The 13,856-nt window shown below is 42.0% G+C and overlaps 1 protein-coding gene across 1 annotated transcript in view; it reads left to right on the top strand.

Moving 5' to 3' along the window:
- Nucleotides 1-8,092, top strand: part of SYNPO2 (synaptopodin 2) — a 93,249-nt gene extending 85,157 nt beyond the window's left edge. Inside the window, exon 5 of the mRNA XM_035111525.2 lies at nucleotides 924-8,092. Within this exon, the coding sequence (XP_034967416.1) occupies nucleotides 924-1,496 (573 nt within the window). The 3' untranslated portion in view covers nucleotides 1,497-8,092. The remainder of the gene's footprint in view (nucleotides 1-923) is intronic.
- The last annotated feature ends 5,764 nt before the right edge of the window (nucleotides 8,093-13,856 follow it).

The raw sequence follows: 13,856 nt of genomic DNA on the forward strand, positions 1-13,856 counted from the left end.
AATCAGCCCCTGTTGGCATAAATCAGTGGTCAAGAATGATGGGAACTGTAGACCAACAAAATCTGGATTGAGACAGTTGCCTCATCCCTATACTGTCCAATGAGTTAATTTCTTCACAGTTATCTCTCTAACGCTATCTAATTCATCCTCTCTCCCTCACCGTCAAATGTGTCAATCAAAAGCACGAAGCTTAAAAGCTTAGGGTTGGGACTGACTTCTGCTGCCTGCACAAGCTACCTGAATGTATCACATGTGGATTGAGTTTGGCTACTCTGGTCAAGGATCGTTCCACCCAAGGAACTGAAAATTCACACAAAATTCTGTCTCCTTGAATTTGTCTTCCTTGCCTCTTTGAGAACTATGAATTCTTCTTGTCGTTTGCCTTTTCATATCTCTCTCTCCTTGATTCTGTTCCTTTCCATGAATTCCACCATAGATGTGCTTGATTTGATCACCCCCTTAACTGTTTGCTCTGGTATTCCTGGCCATGAACCTGCTGTGTCGCCATACTTCTCCAGACGTGACCACCTACTGCAAGCCTGCAAACAGGTTGGGCTGGTGATTGCTGCTAATTGATCGCCTATGTTTCTAGAACTTTCTTGTGTGCAGTAATAGTAGATGCTCAAAATTTCCTTGAGGAAAAAATGTTTCATCAAGATATATAAGAAAAGACAGCTGAAATCTCAATGGCAATGGTAATGAAGCTTGGAAGATTTCTTTTTCCTACAATTTTCCAGCAAATTCCTTCTTTTTCTTTTCTAATACTATTGCTCATAATTTGTTCTTTTTATAAAATTGGGGGGCTATAGCACAGTATTACAATAGTAGCACTAGACAAAAACAACCACCTGTTGTTTAATTTGGAAGTCTCTGTCATTGCTATTCAGTGATTGTCATTATATTTAAGGTTTTGTTGTTTCTAGGAAAGAGGCGGAGAACGGTCTTTATCACTCCCTGGATGGCCACCTTCAGCCACTTCACGATCCATGTCCCCTGTCTCTCCTGTGGTGTTCCAACCTGCTCCTGATTATTTTAGCAAACCACCTCCTGCAGCTGATAAGCCTGGGAAGCGGCTGACTCCTTGGGAAGCGGCCGCCAAGTCCCCTCTTGGGCTAGTGGATGATGCCTTCGGCCCACAGACCATTCAAGAGTCGATCGCTGCAAATGTTGTGTCTGCCGCTCGCCGGAAAACACTGCCTGCCCCGCCGGATGAGTGGAAACAAAAAGTGGCTTATGAGCATCCTGCTCCGAGTGCCCATGCAAAATTAGCTTCGCTCGGAAGGGGCCAGTCAGCGGCATTTTTCCCTGCAAAGAGCACAGTGTCTGCTCCGAGCTCCACTGCCCCCTGCAGCTCTCGTCTACAGTATGCATACTATGGCCAACGTGCCCAGACAGATCCTGACATGGTCTCCATGGATTCCAGGTCTGATTACTACCTGTCGCTAGCTGACTCCAACTATAACCCACTTCCAAAGGGATGGAGGCGCCAAACATGAAGAGCGGAAGACCCTGTTTTAGCTTCTCTTCTTGAAGTTCTACAAGTCTTAGATTCGAGGGCGAATTGAAAATGTGAAGAAGTGTGTGGGACAGCTGTTTGCTGGCCTCATAAGATATTGACAAAAGAGATCAAGCGTTACCTAAAAAGTAGCACAGCATCCGTGCTGTGGATCCATGAGGCTTTCAGTAGCGCAACAGCTTTTGATACCAGCTTCAAAGATTTTCTTTGTCTTTGGGTGCATGTGTGTGTGTGTTAAAAGGAAATCACATTTGTGGAAGAATGAAATTCAAAGGTGAAAGCTTCAGCTGGGAAGAGTGCAACAATTGTGGGATTTGAATGTTTGTAAATTAACCAATGAGCCTTTATCAAGAATGTATCCTTGGGTCTTTTGAAAAGCTGTCTTTCTGTTTTCCATCCTAACTTGCTTGTGGCTGGTTAAATGTCCACCTCTTATTTGCTGTCCAGTCTGTGGTTTTAAAGAAACTCCCTGGTCTCTGTTCAGTGTAAATGTCACCACTGACTTTAAACCGTTTCACAGTGGTTGGATTTTTCACCAAGTCAAATGGGGCTTTCCCTAGTAAATCATGGATTAGGGAAGGGCCGGAGCAAGTAAAGATTCCCTAAATCAGGGATAGCCTCTTGATGTTGTTAGGCTCCAGCCCCCATCAGCATGGCCAATGGTCAGGGATAAGAGGAGTTGTAGTCCAGCAAATCAGAGTTGACAATGCTGAACCAGGTGAACAAATAGTCTAATGGTATACGGCGGCCTCCTAAATTCATGCACAACTTGTTGTCAAGCTCTGCTCCCACTTATAAATATCAAAACCATACAATATTTGCATGCAAATTGCAGGTACAATAGACCTTTCTAAAGGGATGAACTGTGACAAATTTCCGGAAGATAATTGCAAGGACAGACTTTAGCATTGGGGTGGGGTGGGGTGGAAATTGCTCCTCTAAGGGTGATTGGTTTTTTTTTTTATGACGGGGCAATGAAAACTGGAGACAGGAGGGAGGTTCCCCTGAGTAAGAAACCTGTTAAAGCTTAGGCCAGGGTTCCCCAAACTAAGGCCCGGGGGATTGCCTTCTAAATCCAGCCCGAAGACAGTCTGGGAATTACCATGCTTTTACATCAGTAGAATGTGTCCTTTTATTTAAAATGCATCTCTGGGTTATTTTGGGGGCATAGGAATTCGTTCATTTTTTTTTCAAAATATAGTCCGGCCCCCCACAAGGTCTGAGGGACAGTGGACCGGCCCCCTGCTGAAAAGGTTTGCTGACACCTGGCTTAGGCAAACAGTTCCAGAAGCTGTATTTTACTGCCTTTTTTTAAAAAAAAAAAAGCTGGGAAATCACAATTTATAATCGTCACCCCCACCCCCTGTTCTGGAAGTGAACTCCAGGAGGGGCAAATACAACTGCCAGCATCCCTCATCATGTTGCTTTGGCCTGATTGAAGTTGGAATCAGGCACCATCTAGAAGACCGCAGGTTCCCCACCTCTGCCTTAGAGCAACACTGCTTGCTGTCTGATGCTACTCCAACATATTGAAAAACTGCAATTCATCCTGATAAACTTCCTCATCCTGTTTACCAGTTCAAAATTGGCAGCTATGCTGGGGAATAGCCTTCTTTGAAGCTTATTCAGCTTGAAATGCAGAGAGGTGAAGAAGATGTGATACTACTTTTCACAGACATTCAAAGTCTAGCAAACTAGATGGCAAGGGAATAAGATGGCCTGAAGAAGGGTGGCAATGGTTTGGTGGTTTTTTGTTGTGGTTGTTTTTGATGGGGTGGGGTGGGGGGAAGAAACAGAATGTTCTGCATTCTGCCAGATCTCTAGAAGTATTTAATAGTCTCTCTACAGGCATACATGTTGTGGACAGTGAGCCTGTTGTGGCTCGTTGCATTTTGGATAGCTGTGCCACCTTCTTAAAAGAACCAAACGCCTGTTTCCAGCCAACGCTGGCATGCAGAATGCTGATTGGTTTCTCCTTTGGCAATTACAAAGTCACTCCCTTTTCTCTGCCACCAGCTGGGGCAAGGTTTATAGTGAAATAAACAGCAGGATTGACATTGAATAAATCTTTTATCACATATACAAGCTGAGTGTTAGCAAAAATAGCATTTGAAAAGAATCATGGGGTATGAAGTGCAAAGCCATGCAGGATTTGAAGGCAGGTAAGTGTGTTGCAAAAGGAAGAGGTAGGGGTGGGTGTCCATTTTGATTTCTCTCAGTTTCATATTTTTCCAATCTAAAAACTTCTTGTTACATGGTATAGAGGCTGACCAAGCAATTGTTTTAAAATGGCCATGCGACAACTCTGATGCTGTCCATTTTGGAATGGGTTGTTAAGAGAGCCAACCCACGATACTGTACAGTCCCAAGAGATTGCCCAGCACAACCCAAAATGTGTACTCCAAGATCCCTTGAAACGTCATTGTGCATGTGCTTCAAATCTGCAGTCATATTCAGCCATGTGCAATGCCACAAATAGTACTCCATAATTCTCTTCATATATGAAATGGACTCTGTGATATATGCACAGTTGTCATTAGAGATGAGCAAATCTGTCAATTTCAATGTCTCTCAGTTTCTCATTTTTCCACTCTTGGATTCAGTTCTCCACATTTCCACACAATCCCCCCCCCCCAAAAAAAACTCCACCACTTTGAAAATTCACTAGCATTTAGTACCTAATTCTCCTTATATACACATTTTGGTATTCACTTTTGCTTAATATATGTATTTTGCAAAGCAGAATTCTGAAATCTAATGCAACTTTGTGTGGCATTTTTGCCAATATGTGCATACTTGTGCATAGCCTAGTATGTGCTTGTGCAGACCGACCGACAGGCAGGCATATATACAGTACATAGATTCCCCCAACCTGCCAATCTTTAGAATAGCAAACCCGTGAGTTTCATGGCTAAATTTGGTAAGCTGGTCTCACAAGACCATCCGTTTGAAGACATGTGGCAAAGTCTGGTGCATGTAGAAATTATTCCTAGTATTTGAACACCACAGGGTGACCTCAAAAATCACAGGGCAGATAATGTAAGTGGGAAGCAATGCTTTAGATTTTGTTCAGAGTGATTTGGAGGCACATGTCGCAACATTTATGTACTATGCAAGTCCCTTTGGGGCCTTAGAAGTTGCATATGTTTGTGAAATGTGAACCTTACCAACCCTTCAGTGGCTCACATTCTCTTGTGTCACTAGTAGTTGAGTATTTGTCATGGAACATCTGATTTATCGAGATATCAAAACATAGATATAGTGCAGCTTTTCCCCAACCAGTTGCCTCTAGGCATTTTGGACAAGCTTTTAAAACATCTGGAATGCAATAGGTTGGGAAAGGTTGCTATAGATCAACTATGATTCAAGTTGTAGAAAGTCAGTTTTGTATAGAAGTAGATTTCTGATAAGTGTTCAGTGGTTTGAGCCTAGTTTAAGGGAACCTGTAAAGAGACATGCATTAATATTAATTCAATTCAGCAATATCCAACCTGGTGGCCTCCAGGTGTTCTTCAACTTCAACTCCCATGATCCCTCACGATTGGCAATGCTGGCTAAAGGCAATGGAAGTTTTGGTTCACATCATCTGGAAAGTATCACATTGGCTGTCCCTGGCTTAACCAAAGCTAGGGCCAGTCCAAGACATTTTATTGCCTGGGGCAAAAGGCAATATGAAACTCTACATTGTGGATTTGAGACTCATGTGCTGGTTTATTGGAGGCCAAAGTATGCCCCAAGGGATCAGGTCTCTGTTTTGAAATGCTTTGCCTTTCTATCTGGACCATGATTAATTAGCTTCCCCCAAACATAAATGTAGCCAAATGCAGCTACACACACACCCTGCCCTTTCTCAGTATTGAAAAAACAACCATGTCTGTTTTCTTTCTGAATATTTGTACAAAACCTAATATGGCACGGATAAAAGCATGAAATCATATCTGATCAGAGCATGGATACTTGAGGCCCCTTCAAATAATTTCCACATCACAAGAAGGACCGTAAAGAGGGTGTGTGTGTGTCTTTCTGTCTGGGATGTTCTCTGCTCCCTGAGAATCCTGAGAACAGTAACCCTGAGTATTGTCCTTGTTGCACCCATCATGACACATCCGACCGCAGGGAAGTCATGAGATAACCAGGGGATTGTGTATGGCTAGGTAGCACATGATGGAACTTATATGGAATGTTGCAAACCTTTAGCCCTGCCTATCATGGTGAGGGTGACTCTAGCTTCTCTGGTTTAAGCTCAAGCCACAGGCTCACTGAATTCAATGGGAGTTTTTGCTTCCCGTGGTCCAAAGGTTTTAAGAATTAACCATATCTAAAGACATTAAGCTAGTTGTGCTGACAGACAAGGTCATGACACGAAATCCTGCTTGGAAGAGACTCCGCATGGACTTTTTTTCTGTTGGGTCAAACCAGACTAACAGGGCATTATATAGAGCCCATTTTTCTTTTGGCCTTGTTCACACTGTGGCAATATCTACCAGAGGATTTGGTGACGGCCACCAACTTAGAGGGTTTTTAAAAGAGAATTAAACTATACATGGACAAAGTGGCCACATGTCCTGTTTCACAACCACTATTATTTGCTGCCCTATTTACATTATAAAGAGTTCTTTTAGAATTGACATTGCATTCTCATGTATGGTCGTTTGTTGCTCTGTTTGATTCTCGTTTGCATTGCAACACAGGGGTCTGTTTTTTGCTGTTTCACAAAGGGCAGCCCTTAGTTTGAAGGGCTGCCTGGTCCAAGTTTGGTTTTAAAGCCAAAGAACCCCTAAGAAGGGGAAACAAGTGCTTTGGGGTTGTCTCTCAACAGTTAGCAGCACCTGGACAGCAGACTAGGCAGGCACAGGCACTAGGTGGACACAAGTAGGGCAGTGATATTGTCCTCGTGTCATGTTTAAAGGATACCTATAGGATGCTGGTCTAGATAGCATCGTCTTAAGTTAGGTTCAGTTGTGGGTGAGGTTTGGTATGGACAGTGTGTCTCCAGTACGTGACCCATGAAAAAGTAAGACAAGGAAAAGAAGGGTAAATATTTAAAAATGTGCATTGATTCAGATGACATTCCAAAAATGTATGCTAAGCCTACAAACGAAGATGTTAAGGTGCTTCCTACTGCCGTGCTTTACAATAGAACGAGAGTGAATTTAAATTCTGCTCTGAAAAACCTAATCTGGATTTGCCATTTCACTGACATGCCAGGATGTCTGCTTTTAAGAAAATGTTATTAATGTGCAGAGGGGGTGCCTTATGATTTAGGAGTTCAGATTTTGCAAGGTTTATTGTAACTAGCTTGGCGAGGAATGGCCACATGCTTTGCTACAATCTATTAAACTCAGCTTCTCTTAAATGCCGATGCTTTGTTTAGAAAACTGCAATGGAAGAAGAGATACTATGCTTGGTAAGATTAAACTGATGGGGCAAAAAGCAAAGTTTCAGGAGATCAGATGAGACAGCAGAAAAGGAAGAGGGAGATCAGATTAAGATGGGGCATGAATGCCACTTAAAAACTTGATGGGTTTAGTGGTTTGTGGCTACACTGGTGGTGTACTTCTCATTTTTGCAGTGTGATTCACTGACCATACATATAGTGATCAACTGCATTACGCCAATGTGTGTGGTCCTGAAATCACTACAGGCTGATGAGAATTTTGACTGTCATAGGCTGTGAAAGTAAAGGTTTCAGAGGAGGCTTAATATAAAGAAAATCTTTGGAAGTTAGGACAGGTATTGCTTAAAAGGCTGGGAACTGATGCACATTTGTTGCATTGTTGAATGGGTAAATAGAAGCTCAGCTTTCTTGAAATTACTCTTAAAAGGTAAAGGGACCCCTGACCATTAGGTCCAGTCGTGACCGACTCTGGGGTTGCGCGCTCATCTCGCATTATTGGCCGAGGGAGCCGGCGTACAGCTTCCAGGTCATGTGGCCAGCATGACAAAGCCACTTCTGGCAAACCAGAGCAGCACACGGAAATGCCATTTACCTTCCCGCTGTAGTGGTTCCTATTTATCTACTTGCATTTTGACGTGCTTTCGAACTGCTAGGTTGGCAGGAGCTGGGACCAAGCAATGGGAGCTCACCCCGTCACAGGGATTTGAACCGCTGACCTTCTGATCAGCAAGCCCTAGGCTCTGTGGTTTAACCCACAGCACCACCTTAGGATCCCATTTATTACTGAAATAACTGTGGAACATCAGAAGGACTGAAGTAGCTTGTGTTGTGCAGTGCACAGTTTGGTTTAGCATTACATCTGAAGCCGACTCCTGGTTTGTTTTCCCCTAATAAACCATGGGCGGTAAGAAAAATCACACTCTTTTGCTTTGCTTGCACTGCACACTTTCCTACAGCCCCACTTCTTTTATTGAAATAGGTATGTGCAAGTTTTGTGTGAGTTCTGAACATTCACTCAAGAACTTTACTTTTTTTTCCCCTGTGCCTGTGTGTAAAGGTACAGATCCTATCTGCTGAAGGAAGAAAATACTCTGGCAGTATTAAGTAGCTGTTACTGACATTCCAACAGATTCTTACATCACAGAGATTTCTGCATAAAAGATGCCAGAGACTCTGAATATGTAACTGAAAGTGAATATCCTATGTTTATACTAGAAGAAAGATACCTTACTTTTGTGATTATTTTGTTTTGCTTCAGTGCAACTTAGTACCTATTGCCACTGCCTTTGCATAACAGGTAAGATTTGTACTCTTAAGTTTTTTTTCCCACTTTCACCAGCTGTTAGGTTGCCAGGGAATGACACTTTTGTTAGAATGCATGAGAGAGTTGTAAAATGGTATCATCTAATAAAAAAATGATTTTACCAATCAGATGAAAGACTTCACTTTATTTCTCCCCATTTGTGTATGTAATCTGACTCAAAAAAAACTTACTTCCTCAGTCTGTGCCACACTGTGTTTGTTTGTCTGTCTGTCTGACCACCACCACACCAGTTCTGCAAACTTAAATAAATCTTTTTATTCTTGTTGTTTATTAAATTTGTACACCGCCCTATACCCACAAGTGCCCTGGTAATATATCCGATACAACAGGTTTCATCTACAGACTACAGACAACACACAGCATTACAATTTCTACAGCACTATTAAGTCCTTTTTCATCTTTTTTTTCTCCTCCCCCACCAATGCTTCAAGGGTCACGTTTGAAACCACCATCCTTAGTATTTCCCTCCACTGTGTACATGTGATATATAGATACACAGTTGGATAGCTGTTCGTCACACATTGTCAAATATGGGAGTTCCCTCTCCCTCCTGGTGGCTCACCCATAAGAATTAACGAGCATTTGGTAGATTTATAGTCCTTTTTTGACAGCATTCTGTTACAAGCACAAACAGGCAACCCTCCGCAAGGATATCTGTTGCCTACTCTGACTCCTCCCCACTTCTGCAGCAAGAAGGGCACCAATTGAGAGTGGGGGGCAACCCCCTCCCTATTAATGTATTGCCCAGCTACTCCCTCCCTTCTGGTTGCTTAGCTACTATGTGATAGCTAGGTAGCTCCTCTCTCAACTGTGCAGCTTCTGTGTCTGCCTGCCTCTCTGCTGCTGGCAACGCTGGAAGCAGGGGATGGGCTGAATATTCCCCCTCCTCTTCTGTTAGGAACTGATTTTCCTGCAATTGCATTCCCCAATCTTCCGATCCAGACCAGCCCCTGACACAGATACACAGTATTCCATTTTTAATGCCTAGGTGTCATCTGTGAAATGGTGATGCCTCAGTGGCAGAACACACGTATGGCATGCAGAAGGACCCCAGTTCAACCCCTGCCACCTTAGTCCTCTGCCTGGAATTCTGGAGACCTGCTGCTGCTCATTGTAGATAATGACTTTGTATGTCTTTGTAAACCACCGTTAACCTAAGCTATGGTTTAAAAGTGAGCATTCAGAGTGCTGGTGCACCAGGCTAAAATCACTTTGCTCCACCCCCACTCATGCTGCTCCTGCCAAAATTTTCAGAGGCATGTAAAAATGTCCCCTGAATTCCAAAGAGGTCTCTAGATGCCTGCATGTCAATGAGCTGAACAGGAATTCACATACACCAGAATTCTCTCTTATCCAAGCTTGTCCTGCATATGGTAAACTATCTTTAATTAATATAATCTAGGTGCATATTTCTGGTCTTTGCTGATTGCATAGACACACAGTAAATTGCTGGTGAAGTGGGAAATTACATTTCTTGCTTCCGCAGACAGCAAAATATCCACAGAACGTTGGTTTATTTGAGCTGGGTTTTTTTTTAGGTACTCTAGTTTTCTTTAGTCAGGAGTGGGGGGGGGGAGGAAGAAGAAGAGTGGTCTTAGTCCATGTCAGTCTTCATACACAAACAAGATTAATACAAGTGGCCTGAAATAAAAGAAAATAGTGTAATTTAATCAATAATGCACAGGGTAACATACTTTCACTTCCATCACTAAACACACAGGACCATCAAAACCAATAAAAATTGTATAGCTTTTAATGTAGTTAATAAAATGCTAATCCCTTTTAGATTTAATCTGTTATTTCCTGATCTTAATAGCCAGCTTTAGTATAATCGGAGCAGATCTCTCTGTGTTTGCTGGAAAACATCGTATTTGAAAGAAAGCCCATGTGCTCATCCCCCAAAGCATTTCTAATGCACTTTGTCTCAAGGGACAGATAAAAGATGGAAGCAATATCTGTAGGCCCAATAATTTAACCATATAAATTACAATGCACAATGCTTCTGGTATCATGGCATGTGGATCACAACAAGTTTTGTTTTAAATGTGACCTAAAATCCAGACAGACAGTGTCTTCTGCAGGGGAGCTGGTTTTCTCTGTGGTCGGGTACACTTTCAATCACAGTAGATGGCTTCGAGTGTGGAATCTAGTAGATCAAGTTGTCATTCTGCAAGCAAAGCATTTTTCTAGGTTGTAAAGATAAGCTTTGATATGTGAAAACTAAAGATTTGACATAAAACAAAAATTAGGTGACTAATAGGGCGTGTTGAATTTTTCAGCTTTCAAATTCTAAAAAATAGGGGAGCTAAACAGTTGAAACATGACTTGGGAAACTTGTTGTTTGCATTTCTTCTTAACTGATGTCATTACTTTCTAATGTTGTTACAAGGTAATGTTGTATGCTTCATAGTATATATATCTTATGCAGAGAAACAAAAATTTATATAGCATTACCTGACATTTTCAGAAGGTAAAATTAAAATTCCTTGGTTTTCCAAGAGCAGTTTATGTGTGTTTTAATCAAATGTAGATTTACCCAGCTAAATGTTGTCCAATCACAAAACTTATAGCCAAACTGACCTCCTCACACCTCACAATGTATTTTTAAGACCACTCATTGAATAAATTTGCAAAAATTTAAATTTCACCCCCTAAAAAGACATTCCCTGAGATATCAGCACACGGTTGAAGTCAACTGCTTTGATCCAGGAGTTGCTTCCATAGATGCAGATGAATTCCCAGTATAGTACTATACTGTACTATAAAGGTAAAGGGACCCCTGACCATTAGGTCCAGTCATGACCGACTCTGGGGTTGCGCGCTCATCTCGCATTATTGGCCGAGGGAGCCGGCGTATAGCTTCCAGGTCATGTGGCCAGCATGACAAAGCCGCTTCTGGCAAACCAGAGCAGCACATGGAAACGCCGTTTACCTTCCCGCTGGAGCGGTTCCTATTTATCTACTTGCATTTTGACGTGCTTTCGAACTGCTAGGTTGGCAGGAGCTGGGACCAAGCAACGGGAGCTCACCCCGTCACAGGGATTCGAACCGCCAACCTTCTGATCAGCAAGCCCTAGGCTCAGTGGTTTAGCCACAGTGCCACCTGGGTCCCATACTGTACTATACGTTTTTTGCATCACCATCAAGAGCTCCATATTTGTACTGGCTTCTTTATTTGCACATCAATATAGTATACTGTACTATATTGATGTGCAAATAAAGAAGCCAGTACAAATATGGAGCTCTTGATGGTGATGCAAAAAACTTAGAATTTGGTTCGGGGGTCCAAAGGGATCCACTATGGTTGGAGAAGACGGGTAATGTCCAACCAAGGAGAGAAAGAAGCAAGCGGCTTTTTATTCTGTTGCAACTGGGTTCCCTACGCAAAGGTGACAAAAGGTATGCAGAACCCTGCCCAAAGGTAAGTCCAGAAATTTATACAATCACAAGTGTGGGTAGTCTTATTCGTCACAGGTTCATCAGTTTACAAGGTAAGGGGGAGGTACATGGGTGCAGGGTGCAAAAGGGAGGTTTGGGTGCAAGATACAAGGTGGGGTCCAAATCCTATCTACATGAGTAAAGTAATACCTAGAAATCTAGGGAGAGATGGCAAATGATGTGGTAACCCGTTTTTCTAGAATAACAATAGGGATGAGAGTTTTTATCTAACAGTTGGATTCCTCTTCCCGCAGGGTCAAAGGAAATGGATCTGGTAGTCTGGCACTTTACGGAAGAAGGAAGGGGAGCTGAGTGGAAGTGATCAGGTTGAGGCTAAAAATAACATTTATACTTTCATGGTTACAATAAAGAGATGCAATTTGAATACAGTACATGGGTTCCAATTCTTATTTTCCTGAAAGTAGTTACAATCATTGAGAAGTTGAACAAACACTGGTAAGGCACAAGGATGCAAAGGGGTCAATTTCCATTGCAAAGACCCCCAAATGTAACAATTGCATAAGGGTCACAGTAGGGATTCACATTTACAAGTAGTAAAGATACAGTTACAAGAAGAAATACCTAGATACAATGTGGAATTACCTGGATATAATTACAAGGAAATGCTTGGATACAATTATATAAAAAAATACTTGGATACAATTACAAAAATAGAGATACAGTAGAATAAATTCAGGAAATAGCGTAATGGGCAGTGCAGGGAGGAAAGACAGAAAGGAAAGAAGGGATTCAAAGGAGGGGAATAACGGCAGAAGTGAATTAAAAGGAGAGCAGATTAAAAAGCAAAATTGAGGGAAAGGTTCATATATTTCTTAGGTTGTCTTCATTTGGTTTATTTGGTCTTGGTTTTCAGCTTCTTTAGCTATTTTTCCTACATCAATGGCAACTAGATCAGAGCAAAAGTGTGTGGCACATTTTGTTTTATCCAAATTTATACAGAAATGGCATTGTGTTTGTAAATATTATGAACATTTGAAACAGAATTTTGATATATTTTGTAATGGATGCAGAACACTACTTGAGAAAGTGTAATGCAGAAGTAATTTAACCAACAGGCCAGAAAAGTGGTGCAATTCTAGTTCTGCCCATTAGAGGGCAGACAGACCTAGTAGCAAAAGCCAACGGATTATTTAGTGCATTTAATATACTGTACGTATGTACTGTTTAAAGTCCCTACTAAAGAGGGCACAACTGTACTCACATCAAATTCAGGGAGCCATTGTGTCAGCTCTCATATTTATCTGCTTTGATGTGGCCACTGGAGATATATGCACCCTTTCCAGCAGGCATAATATATGGATGAAGGATTGGATAAAACTGCCCGCCCCCTTTTTCACATCCTTCCTCTCTTCCCCCATGACATCAACTCCCCCCCCCCCCCGTCTTTGCTTTCCTCCAACTCATTTTTGATAACTAACAATCTACTGGCTGGGTCATTACTCCCACAATATATCCCCAATCCCCTGCACACATTGCAACAAAATCATTATACCACTTTGGGCAGTGAGGAAGAGAAACAGTTTAAATTGTTTACAGACTAGGAGACTCTTGGGAAAAGTATAACTTGGATACAGAGTTCTACCCTGTATTGGATACAGAGTGCTACCTCCACTGTTGTGCTATGCGCTGCCAGTAAACAGATCCTGTGCTTGATTGAGGGATTGCATCCTTGAAAAACTAGAGGGATGCACATATTCATATGTTCCCCTGAAATCTCTTGTTCTAGCCTCATTTTCCAAAATGAATGATGCTTTTAAAAAGTGTTTAGAGGACTAAAACAAAAGTAGATGGCCCACAGAAGAGATGTCAACAAACAAACAAAGTGAATTTTGTGAGTTTTTATCGGGAAACATTTGGGAGTGCAGGTCTAAAGCAGTGTGCACACCATCCATTTGAGAAACACGCTTTCCCCCAAATATTCCTAGGAAAGTTTCTGCCTTATATAGCTGCAATTCCCAGCACTCTTAACAAATTACAGTTCCCAGTATTCTTTGGAGGAAGCCATGTACCTTAAATACAGTATATGGTATATAGGCAGTTAAATGAAGGAACCCCTGCTGTGGCCACAACAGCCTCCTCTAGACAGAGGTTTGTGGTTTGGCTCTTTAGTGCTGTACATTTTAACAATGTGGGGGGTTGAGGTTCTTATAGTTACTCTT

This window comes from Zootoca vivipara, chromosome 9, assembly GCF_963506605.1.
Source record: "Zootoca vivipara chromosome 9, rZooViv1.1, whole genome shotgun sequence".
Lineage (NCBI taxonomy): Eukaryota > Metazoa > Chordata > Lepidosauria > Squamata > Lacertidae > Zootoca > Zootoca vivipara.